This window comes from Nomascus leucogenys, chromosome 8, assembly GCF_006542625.1.
Source record: "Nomascus leucogenys isolate Asia chromosome 8, Asia_NLE_v1, whole genome shotgun sequence".
NCBI classification, from domain to species: domain Eukaryota; kingdom Metazoa; phylum Chordata; class Mammalia; order Primates; family Hylobatidae; genus Nomascus; species Nomascus leucogenys.
Window position 1 is genome coordinate 77245509 of NC_044388.1, and position 13245 is coordinate 77258753.

General features: G+C 37.7%; 1 protein-coding gene across 2 annotated transcripts in view; it reads right to left on the reverse strand.

Annotated features, from left to right (window-relative positions):
- DCAF10 (DDB1 and CUL4 associated factor 10) overlaps window positions 1–13245 on the reverse strand; it is a 66915-nt gene that overhangs the window by 12841 nt on the left and 40829 nt on the right. The window contains exon 3 of one of the 2 annotated variants that reach the window (XM_030817439.1): window positions 11613–11810. The exons of the other annotated variant lie outside the window; for it this stretch is intronic. Coding sequence (XP_030673299.1) covers window positions 11613–11810 — 198 coding nt within the window. The remainder of the gene's footprint in view (window positions 1–11612; window positions 11811–13245) is intronic. 2 annotated transcript variants of the gene reach the window in all.

Below are 13245 nucleotides of genomic sequence, written 5' to 3' on the forward strand. Positions count from 1 at the left end.
AGAAACCAAGCCAACAAAATCTAGAGTTATCATAAATATAACGGTTCTGTAATAATCATATTTTTTGCCCTTCAAAATAAAATGTAGGGAGGATGAGGAGAGCTTGGTCAATGGGCTCAAAATTCCAATTAGGAGGAATAAGTTCTAGGGTATTATATTGCACAGTAGGGTGATGATGGTTAATAGTAAGATACAGTATATTATAAAATAGCTAGAAGAGTGACTGTTACATGTCCTTACCACAAAGGAATGATAAGTGCATGCTAATACTGATTTGCTCATTATACAATATATACGTATCAAGACATCAAATTGTACCCTACAAATATGTACAGTTACAATGTGTCAATTAAAAAATATTTGAGGCCAGGCATGGTGGCTCATGCCTGTTACCCCAGCACTTTGGGAGACCAAGGCAGGAGGATTGCTTGAGCCTAGGAGTTCAAGACCATCCTGGGCAAGATGGTGACCCCATCTCTACAAAAATTTAAAAAATTAAAATAAATTAGCTGAGTGTGGTGGTGTGCACTCATAGTTCCAATACTCAGTAGGCTGAGGTGGGAGGATCATGTGAGCCTTGGAGTTTGAGGCTGCAGTGAGCTATGATCACACGACTGCACTCCAGCCTGGGTGACAGACAGATAGACTCTGTCTCTATTCAAAAAAAAAAAAAAATTGAAACTTCAAAAATGAGATGTCTTTCCAATAAATTTTACTTTTTATGTTAATAATTATTATTTAAAATAATACATGTTGTTTAATCAATTGTGGACTAATAATATTGTAATGATCATTAAATCTAGAAGAAATGTAACACTAATAGCCCTGTGGTCACAGAAAACAATTTTTAAAATTAATGTCAGTTTACATATTTTCAATGCCAATAAATGATCAGTAGGCTGGGGGTGGTGGCTCACGCCTGTAATCCCAACACTTTGGGAGGCTGAGGCGGGAGGACAGATGGAGCCCAGGAGTTGAAGACCAACCTGGGCAACATAGCAAGACCCTGTCTCTACAAAAAATAAAAAGCTGGAGACTGAGGTGTGAGGATGGTTTGAGCCTGGGATGTGGAGGGTGCAGTGAGCTATGAATGCGCCACTGCACACCAGCCTGAGCATATAACAGGATATAATTCTATGAGAAAATATAATGAAAATGAGTACCAGAAGAAAAAGTTGTAAAACTTCCAGCTGTTAAAAAAAAAATAGAATTTACAGTCAATGTATATTGAGATTTACATGCTTAACAATCTTTTTGCTCATCATTCCTTCGTTCATCTCCAACATTCCTTTTTTGATCCTTTCTTCCTGAAGTATATCCCTCAGAATTTTTTTTTTTTTTTTTTGAGATGGAGTTTTGCCCTTGTCACCCAGGCTGGAGTGCAATGGTACTGTCTCAGCTCGCTGCAACCTCTGCCTCCCGGGTTCAAGCGATTCTCCTGCCTCAGCCTCCCAAGTAGCTGGGATTACAGGCACGTGCCACCACACCCATGCCTGGGATTACAGGCATGAACCACCGTACCTGGCCAGAATTTTTTAAAGTTAGACTTTGTTGAGGTAAATTCTCTCACTTTTTATTGTTCTGAAAATCTTTTTTTTTTTTTTTTTGAGACGGAGTTTCACTCTTGTTGCCCAGGCTAGAGTGCAATGGCATGATCTTGGCTCACTGCGAAAAGCGATTCTCCTGCCTCAGCCTTTAAAAAAAATAAAATTTTTCAATGGTGTACATGATGTTTGAAATATGTGTATATTGTGGAATGGCTAAATCAAGCTAATTTATATATATATATATATATATATATATATAAAACCTCACATACTTAACATTTATGATGATAACACTTAAAATCTACTTTTAACAAATTTCAATTATATATAATAACAACAGTAAATTGTCATTAACAGTGGTCATCATGTTGTACAATATAAATCTCCCAAGTAACTGGGATTACAGTCACCTGCCACCACATCCAGCTAATTTTTCACATTTTTAGTAGAGACAGGGTTTCACCATGTTGGCCAGGCTGGTCTCAAAATCCTGACCTCTGGTGATCCACCGCCTTGGCCTACCAAAGTGCTGGGATTACAGGCGTGAGCCACTGTGCCCAGGCAGTTTATGCCCTTTATTTTAAAATGTGCTTATTGGCTAGGTGCAGTGGCTCATGCCTGTAATCCCAGCACTTTGGGAGGCCGAGGTGGGAGGATCACTTGAGCCAGAAGTTAGAGACCAGCATGGGCAACATAATGAGACACTGCCTCTACGAAAAAATGTAAAAGTAGCCAGGCAGAGTGTCACACCGCTGGTCCCAGGTACTTGAGAGGCTGAGGTAGGAGGATGGCTTGAGCCCAGGAGGACAAGGTGGTAGTAAACTATGATTGTGCCACTATATTCCACCCTGTCACCCAAGCTGGAGTGCAATGGCACAATCTCAGTTCACTGCAGCCTCCTCCTCCCAGGTTCAAGCAATTCTCCTGCCTTAGCCTCCCAAGTAGCTGGGATTATAGGTGTGTGGCATCACACCTGGCTAATCTTTGTATTTTCAGTACAGACAACGTTTCACCATGTTGGCCAGGCTGGTCTTGAACTCCTGATCTCAAACGATCCACCCACCTTGGCCTCCCAAAGTGCTGGGATTGCAGGCGTGAGCTACCGTGCCAGGCCTAAAAAAATAAATTTTTTTAATGGTGTACATGATATTTGAGATATGTATATATTGTGGAATGGCTAAATCAAGCTAATTTATATATATATATATAACCTCACATACTTAGCATTTATGATGATAACACTTAAAATCTACTTTTAACAAATTTCAATTATATATAATAACAGTAAATTGTCATTAACAGTGGTCATCATGTTGTACATTATAAATCTCTTGAACTTTTATTCCTCCTAACTGAAATGTTGTATTTTTTGACCAAAGTTTCCCCCCACTGTACTCCACCCACCTATCCCCAGTCCCTGGTAACCACCATTCTACTATCTGCTTCTATGAGTTTTTGACTTTTATTATTATTTTAGTTTTTATTTTTATTTATTTATTTATTTATTTTTTTTTTTGAGACGGAGTCTCGCTCTGTCGCCCAGGCTGGAGTGCAGTGGCGCAATCTCGGCTCACTGCAAGCTCCGCCTCCCGGGTTCACGCCATTCTCCTGCCTCAGCCTCTCCGAGGAGCTGGGACTACAGGCGCCCGCCACCACGCCCGGCTAAGTTTTTGTATTTTTAGTAGAGACGGGGTTTCACCATGGTCTCGATCTCCTGACCTCATGATCCGCCCGCCTCGGCCTCCCAAAGTGCTGGGATTACAAGCGTGAGCCATCACGCCCGGCCAAGTTTTTGACTTTTTTAGATTCTACATGTAAGTGATATTTGTCTTTCTGAGCCTGGCTTATTTTGCTTAATATAATGTCCTCCAGGGTCATTCGTGTTGTTGCAAATGACAAAATTTCTTTCTTTCTTAAGGCTGAATAGTATTTTGCTGTGTATATTACAACATTTTTAATCCATTCATTCATTGATGGACGTTTAGGTTAACTCCATATCTTGGCTACTGTGAATAGTGCTGTAATGAACATGAGAGTGCAGATATCTTTTCGACATAGTGATTTAATTTCCTTTGGATATATACCTAGTAGAAGGATTGTTGGATTTATATGGTAGTTCTATTTTTAAGTTTTTGAGGAACCTCCCTACTGTCTTCCATAATTTGTATCTAATGACCTTTGTTAACTCTTACTAATTCTGATAAATCTCTGAGGAATTTTAGGGATTAGAAAACTTTGGCCTATAGGCCAAATTTGGCCCACTTTTATCTATTTTATGTTTTAAAGACAGGGTGTCAATCTGTTGCCCAGGCTAGAGTGCAGTGGTGCGATCATGGCTCACTGAAACCTTGAACTCCTGGGCTCAAGGGGTCCTCCTGTCTCGCCCTCTTGAGTACCTGGGACTACAGGCGCACATGGCCACACTTGGCTAATGTTTTAAATTTTGTTGTTGTTGTTGTTGAGACGGAGTCTTGCACTGTTGCCCAGGCTGGAATGCAGTGGTGCGATCTTGGCTCACTGCAACCTCCGCCTCCCAGGTTCAAGCGATTCTCCTGCCTCAGCCTCCTGAGTAGCTGGGATTACAGGCACCCGCCACACCCGGCTAATTTTTTTGTATTTTTAGTAGAGACGGGGTTTCACTGTATTGGTCAGGCTGGTCTCGACCTCCTGACCTCATGATCTGCCTGCCTCAACCTCCCAAGGTGCTGGGATTACAGGCGTGAGCCACCGTGCCTGGCCATGTTTTAAAATTTTTTAGAGATGAGGTCTTACTATGTTGCCCAGGTTGGTCTCAAACTCCTGGGCTCACGCAATCCTCCCACCTTGGCCTCCCAAAGTGATGGGATTATAGGCATGAGCCACTGTGCCTGACCACTGCCTGGTTCTATAAAGAAAGTTTGTATGAACACAGCCACATCTATTCATTTATGTATCATCTATGACGGCTCAGAGACCGTGTAGTACACAAAGCCTAAAATATGCACTACCTGCTCCTTTACAGAAATAGTTTGCCAACCCCTTAATATATCATCTGTGAATAATAATTGTTTTCTTCTTTCTAAGCCATATATAATTGTTTTCTTCCTTCTTTTATTGCACCAACTAGTACCCTCCCCCGCTTCACCCACCCCATGACACTGATGAACAGTAGTGGTAACAGTGAGCAAGCTCTCCTTCCAGATTTTAAGGAGAAAACTTCTTAAGGTTCACCATTTAAAAATGTGCTGTAATTTTTTAGTATATACTTTTGATAAATTTCCTTCTATCTCTAGTTAATTAATGATTCAGGAGTTTCATTGAGGTATAACTTACATGCCATAAAACTCACTCATTTTAGGTGTAAATTAAGTATTTTTTTTTTTTTTTTTTTGGAGACAGCGTCTCGCTCTGTCACCCAGGCTGGAGAGCAGTGGCACGATCTTGGCTCACTGGAACCTCCACCTCCCAGATTCAAGCAATTCTCCTGCCTCAGCCTCCTGAGCAGCTGGGATTACAGGCGCCCACCACCACGCCCTGCTAATTTTTGGATTTTTAGCAGAGACAGGGTTTCACCATGTTGGCCAGGCTGGTCTCAAGCTCCTGACCTCAGGTGATCCACCCCCCTCGGCCTCCAAAAGTGCTGGGATTACAGGTGTGAGCCACCACGCCAGGCCACAATTAAGTAATTTTTTAGTAAATTTACAGAGTTGTGCAATCAACACAATCCAGTTTTAGAACATTTTCTTCACCTTAAGAGATTCCTCCTGCCCATTAGCAATCATTTTCTGTTCCCACTCTCAGCTCCAGGCAACCACTAATCAACTTTCTGTCTCTATAGATTTACCTATTCTAGATATTTTATATAAATAGAATCGTACAGTAAGTAGTCTTTTGCAAGTTGGCTTTTTTCACCCAGCATAATTTTTTGAGGTTCATCCATGTCATAGCATGTATCAATTATTTGTTCGTTTTCATTGCTAAATAGTATTCTGTTGCATACATACACCACATTTTGTTTATCTGTTTACCACTTGCTGGATATTTGGATAGGTTCCATTTTTGCTTATTATGAGTGCTACTATAAACATTCATGTACAAGTCTTTGTGTGGCCATATATGTTCATTTCTCTTGAGTAGATATCTAGGAGTGGAATTGGTGGATCATATGGTAACTCCATGTTTAACATTTTATGAAACTGCCGACTTGTTTTCTTAAGTGGTTATTCCATTTTACATTCCCACCAGCAATGTGGGTTTCAGCAATCAGAGTTCCAGTTTCTCCACATTCTTGCCAATACTTGTTATTAATTAATAATATGGAGTCTTCCAATCCATGAACATGGACTATCTCCCCATTTATTTACAACTTCTTGTATTCCCTTCAGCAATGTTTTATAGTTTTCAGTGTACAGCTCTTATACCTCTTTTGTTAAATTTATTCCTATGTATTTTACCCTTTTTGATGCTATTGGGAATGAAATTATTTTCTTCATTCATTTTTGGATTGTTCATTGCTTATAAGTAGAAATACAATTGATTGTATATCTTGTGAATTTACTAAACTTGTTTATTAGGTCTAGTGGATTTCTTGATAGCTTCCTTACTATTTTCTACATACAGAAACATATCTCCTGCATATGAAGACAGTTTACTTCTTCCTTTCCAATCTGAATGCCTTTTCTTTTTTTTACGTGATTGCACCTCCAGTGCTTGCACCTCAAGTATAATTTCAAATAAAAGTGGTGAGAGCCTTCCTCCAATCTTAGGGGGAATGCATTCAGTCTTTCAATGTTAAGCAAGATTCTTAGTTGTTGAGTACATTCCCTTTTATGCCTAGTTTTATCACAAAGCGATTTTGTCAAGTGCTTTTCTGTCTTTATTATCATATGGGTTTTGACCTTTATTAGTATAATGTATTACATTAACTGATTTTGGGAGTTAAACCAACCCTGTATTCCTAGGATAAATTCCACTTGGTGATGACATAAAAATGTTTATATATATTGTTGGATTTTCTAATATTTTGTTGAGGATTTTTCCATCCTTTTTTTTTTTTTTAGGAGTATTTGTGGTTTCTATTCTTTTTTTTTTTTTTTTTTTTTTTGAGATGGAGTTTCACTCTTGTCTCTCAGGCTAGAGTGCAATGGTGTGATCTTGGCTCACTGCAACTTCCGCCTTCTGGGTTCACGCAATTCTCCTGCCTCAGCCTCCCGAGTAGCTGAGATTACAGGCATGCACCACCACGTCCAGCTAATTTTTGTATTTTTAGTAGAGATGGGGTTTCACCATGTTGGCCAGGCTGGTCTTGAACTCCTGACCTCAAGTGATCCGCCCACTTTCGCCTCTCAAAATGCTAGGATTACAGGCATCAGCCACCACACCCAGCCCTGTAGTTTCTGTTCTTATGGTGTCTGTCTGGTTTTAGTATCAGGATAATAGTACACTCAAAGAATGAGTTGGAAAATATCCTGTCTCCTCTATATGCTGGAAGAGTTTGTGAAGGATTGTTATTATTTACTATGTAAATATTTGGTAGAATTAATCAGTAAAGCCATTTGATTCTGGGCTTTTCACTGTGGGAGTATTTTTAAATTAGCAATTCAGGCCAGTCACAGTGGCTCACACCTGTAATCCCAGCACTTTGGGAGGCCGAGGCGGGCAGATCACTGAGGTCAGGAGTTTGAGACCAGCGTGACCAACATGGTGAAACCCTGTCTCTACTAAAAATACAAAAATTAGCCGGGGGTGGTGGCGGATGCCTGTAATCCCAGCTATTTAGGAGGCTGAAGCAGGAGGATCACTTGAACCCGGGAAGCAGAGGTTGCAATGACTCCATCTTAAAAAAAAAAAAAATTACCAATTCGATTTCTTTACTTGCTGTAAGTCTATAAGTCAACAGATTTTCTATTTATCTTAAGTCAATTTCAGTAATTTGTGACTCCCTAGGTGTCTATCTGTTCATCTATGTTGCCTAATTTGTTGCCATAAAGTTGCTCATAGTACTCCTTATTAATCCTTTTAATTTCTGTAAGGTTGGTTATGATGTCTCCTCTCTTTTGTTTTTAATTATGACTAAATGTTGAATCTTATTCCTCATTTGAAACAATCACACAGATTTACCCATTTTATCTGTTAATGTGGGTAATTATATTAATGCAATTTCTATTGATAAACCATCTTTTCATTCCTTGAGGAAGCCCAACTTGGTCATGATATTTACTATAATGTAGGGTTCAATTTCTTTGCATTTAGAATATTTGTATTTACATTCATATTACAGATTGGTCTTTCTTTTTTTTTTAAATATTATCTTTGTTAAGTTCGGGTATCAAGGTCATACTAGTTTTATACATGATGTAAGAATTCCCTTTTTCAATAATCTGATCAGTTTAATACAATTAGAATGTTCTCTCTTATTTGCAATATTTGGTAGAAGTCACCTGTAAAACTGACAGACCTGTTCTTTTATTAGTACTGTAGGTAGTTTTTAATTCATTTTTTCCATTTCTTTAATGGCTGTGGCAGAGCTGATGTTCAGAATATTTAAATAACAAGCACCGCATGAACACTTGCCGTCAGAATAGATGCAGATGGCTGTGCTGGAACAGGGTCCTGGAATCACCATATTGTGTAAGGGGGGCTTTTGTTACTGAATTATGGGAAGGTTTTGAGGGAGGTATCTCTAGAAGAGGGGCCTGGGTAGTCAGAGGGTGTCAGAGGGTAACTCAAGGCAGTGCCTATTTACGAATTCGTATGGAAGAAGTTCAATCTTTTAACAGTACTTCAGCTGAACCAGTACATATTGGCTAAATATTAGTCCTAGTAATAGGTCTATTTCAGGTTTTCTGTTTCTTCCTTGGCCAGTTTTGCTAAGGTGTATTTTTTAGTAAACTGCCTATTTCATCAAAGTTTTCAAGTATGTAGGGATAAAACTCATCTATCATATTATTCTATATTGTTGTCTCCTTTTTTATTGCTGATATTAGTTATTTATGTCTTTTTTCTCTTGATGAATCTTGCCAGAGAATTGCCTATTCAATTAGCTTTTTTCAAAGAGCAGTCTTTAAAAATTCCTCTATTATATTTTCATTTTTGACATCATCAGTTTTATGCTTTTACACTTATCATTTCCATACATCTACTTTCTTTGGGTTTATCCTTTTACCTTTTTCCAGTTTTTTGAGTAAGATGCTTAGTTCATCAATTTTCAACCTATCTTCAGTATGATTTCTTCTTTGATCCATAAATTATTTAAAAGTGAGTTTATAAGTCTCTAAACATGAGAATTTTTAATTAATAACTAAATGATACTAAGAACAGGGAAAATGGTTTGTGTGATAATAGTTCTTTGGTACCAGCTGAAACCTACTTTGTGGTTCAGTACATGCTCAATTTTTGTACTGGTTCTAAGTTTGCTTCAGAGGATGTTTTCACTAGTTGTTGGTAGCAGAATTCTAAATATGTGTAATACATCAAGCTTATTAATAATATTTAAATCTTCCACAGCCTTATCCATTTTCGTTTGTTGTTGTTGTTATTTTTCTTTTTTGAGACAGAATCTCACTCTGTCACCCAGGCTGGCTCACTGCAACCTCCGCCTCCCAGGTTCAAGCGATTCTCCTGCCTCAGTCTCCCAAGTAGCTGGGATTACAGGCATGTGCCACTAGGCCCTGCTAATTTTTGTGTTTTATTTATTTTTGTTGTTGTTGTTGTTATTGTTTTGAGACAGAGTCTCACTCTGTGGCCCAGGCTGGAGTACAGTGGCACAACCTCGGCTCACTGCAACCTCTACCTCCTGGGTTCAAGTGATTCTCCTGCCTCAGCCTCCCAAGTAGCTGGGATTACAGGCGCCAGCCACCATGCCTGGCTAATTTTTGTATTTTTAGTAGAGATGGGGTTTCTGCATGCTGGCCAGGCTGGTTTTGAACTCCTGACCTCAGGTGATCCACCCACCTCAGCCTTCCAAAGTGCTGGGATTACAGGTGTGAGCCACCACACGTGGCCTAATTTTTGTATTTTTAGTAGAGATGGAGTTTCACCATGTTGGCCAGGCTGGTCTCCTGACCTCAAGTGATCTGCCCACCTCAGCCTCCCAAAGTGCTGGGATTATAGGCGTGAGCCACCATGTCTGTCCCATTTTTGTCTATCTTATCTAGATAAGTAAATGAGAGAATGCTGTTAATATTTTCCCCTGAGATGGAGATTTCTCACTTCTTTCTTGTAATTCTGTCCACTTTTGCTTTTTATAGTTTTATGCTATGCTTTTAGGTGCATACAAGCTTTTATATTTTAGTGAAATTAATCTTTTGTTATAGTACCTTTTTATCAATAATGCTTTTTGCCTTAAACTTTATTTTGTTTGCTATTAATGTAGCTACAACTGTTTTGTCTTTGATGTATAATTCTGTTCGTTTTTTCTCATCCTTTTACTTTCAACTTTTCTGGGTTTGCATGTTTTAACTGTGTCCCTTACAAAGAAAATACAGTTCTGTTTTATTTTTAATCTAATCTAACACTGTCTATTTTTAACTGGACAGTTTAGTCAATATATGTTTATCATAATTATTAATATTTGGATTGAAGCTTAGGTTATCTGCCTACTAGTTTTATGCTTTGTGAAATAACAAAAAATATTTTTCCTGAAATTAAGGAAATTTATTTTATAAGCCAGTTTTCATCATGAACTATACGACTTGGTCTCCTTCCTGTATAATTTTCTCCAGCATTTTTAGTTGCAGTATATGACTAGTTTTGTGCTTCCTAATTTACCTGTTCTTTTAAATAATTATCTTTTTCCCTTCCCTTCTCTGCTTCTATGGGATTGATCATGTTTTATTAGTTTTTTACCCTCTACTAATTTGGAAGTTATCATTTATATTTCTATTCAAATTTTATTTCTAAATTTTAGTAAAGAAATTCATTTAGTAGGTATGCTTGTCTTTGTCTGAAGATAACCAGTAGTTTTGTCTTCCACTCAGAGTATGGGTAGCTAGAAATCTCTAAGAATAGCCCCCCTCTTTTTACATGTGACCTCTAAAAAGAAGATTTCGAAAATGATGGCCACACACAGTGGCTCATGCCTATAATCGTTGTATTTTGGGAGCTGAGGCAGGAGGATCAGTTGAGCCCAGGAGTTCAAGACCAGCCTGGGCAGCATAGCAAGACCCATTCTTTACAAAAAATAAAAAATTAGGTGGGCATGGTGGCACATGCCTATAGTCCTAGCTGCTCAGGAGGCTGAGGCAGGAGGATCACTTAAGCCTGGGAGATCCAGTCTGCAGTGAGCTGTGACTGCACCACTGCACTACAGCCTGGGTGACAATGTGAGACCCTGTCTCAAAAACAACAACAAAAACAAATACACACAGAAATGATCATGGTGTGTTTACTATATTATCATTTCACCATAGCTAGCAAAGCAGGCATATTTTAATTGTTTTTCAAACTTCAACTCTTTAAATATCAATTTCTTTATAAGGAGACGTTTTGTTGGAATGTTGCACAACAGAGGCATAACTGGCATTTTAGGTGGGACAACTAGTCCACTGTGCACACTGACCTGTGCACTGCAGGATGTTTAGAAACTCTGGTCCTTGCCGACTACATGCTAGTAAATAGCTCTCTTCCCCCATAGTGACAACCAAAACTGCCCCACATTTTATTTCTAAACATTCCCTTTGAGATCAGTACCATTCCAAATGAGAACTACTCTTTTACTGCATGAAAACAAAGAACAAAAATTACAAACTAAATATATGTAGAATTGAGGGAAGAAAAAGTGAGAAACAGTTTAGTTTCACAGGAGAAATAACAAAAATATTTTTCCTTAAATTCAGGAAACTCTTTTTTTATAAGCCAGTTTTCATCATTAACTATACTACTTGGTCTCCTTCCTGTATAATTTTCTCCAAAATTTTTAGTTGCAATATATGACTAGCTACAATTAACAAAATATATCATCACTTTTTGGTTGTTTTTCCTAAAGCCAGTTTCCTTCTTGAGGCTAGGACAGAACGCTGAATTTGTTCACCATCTTTAAAAAAATGTTTTTGTTCATAATCCTAACATGGTCTCCTATTCACAAACCTGTTAGTGTCCCAAATAATGACATTTCCATCAAATCCTGATGTTACTAAGAGTCTTGTATTAGTATCATATTCGATGTTCTTCACCCAGCTAGTGTGACCATGTAAAGTGCATACTTTGGTGTTCAATTTTCTCAGATCCCATAGTGCTATTGTAGTGTCATCAGAGCAGGTAGCAAACAGCCGGTTATCAAGAAATCTATAAAAGCAGAAAAACAAAACCCTGGTTCATTTAATCTCTTTTTAAAGGAAAATTGATTTGAGAAACAGTCACTATATTACCTAGTCAAGAAAGAAAAAAAGGACTACACACTCACTATATAAACCCAATGACTGATATACTATAAAAAGTATACTTTGCATAATCACAGAGCCAGGATACTATGGTTTAATGACAGTCACATTGCAATTGGATCCATTTGCTTTAAATTACTAATTTTTATTTGAAATTGGAAATAGGGGTAAGTGTTTGGAAAACAGTGACAGAAGGGAAAAAAAGAACTTCAGAATCTCTATAGGAAAAAATGATGAGAGAGAATTTAATAGGAGATAGAGGAAGTTTTGAAGACTTGATTGCCGAGAGGGACACATTACATATAATCAAAATCATGAGAAATATTTGCTCTGCTACAAGGAACATCTTTTTTCTATTTAGAACACAGTTACATACAAAAATTGCTGTAAAAATTGCCATTATTTTAAATCTTTTAACTCAAAAGTATTTCCCAAATAATCTCTTAGCAACATTTTATTAGGACCAATCAAGATTACAAAATAGACTTAAAATGCTCTATAATTCAGACTTTTTATTATTTTACACTAACTTCTCAATCCTTAGTGAGAATATATTTAATACAAATCTTAAAAAATAAACTACTATTCACACTTGAATTTTCGTTTAATTTAACATTAGGATGCTTTCTGTAATACATGCTGTTATCCTAGTCTCTTACAGAAGAAATGAATTCTGGTGCTTCTTCTAAGATAAATTTACATATAATTGTCAGAAATCAACCTCAATATCCACAAATACCATAACGACCTTCCTAAAATTGATCACGGTTTTCAAATACCAGGCGTTTACACAGGTTGTTTCTGCTAGGTGAAACACCTTCCTCCTACCCCTGGATCTAGCTAATTCTTGCTTTCTTTTTAATACCATCATGTGTCGCTTAATGATGGAATATATTCTGAGAAGTGTGTCCTTAGGTGATTTTGTTGTTGTGTGAACATCATAGAATGAACTTACACAAACCTAGATGGTACACACTGAGGTTATATGGTATATAGCCTATCACTCATAGCTACAAATGTGCACAGCATGTTACCATACTAAATACTGTATGCAACTGTAACACAATTGTAAGTATTTGTATATTGAAAGACAGAAAAAATACAGTAAAAGTACTGTATAAAAGATTTAAAATGTTACACCTGTATAGGGCACTTACCATGAATGGAGCTTGCAGGAGTGGGAGTTGCTCTGGGTGAGTCAGTGTGAAGGCCTAGGGCATTACTGTCCATTACTGTAGACATTATAAAGACTGTACACTTAGGCTACACTAAATTAATTTAAAAATTTTTCTTCAGTAATAAATTAACCTTAGATCACTATAACTTTTTTTACTTCATGA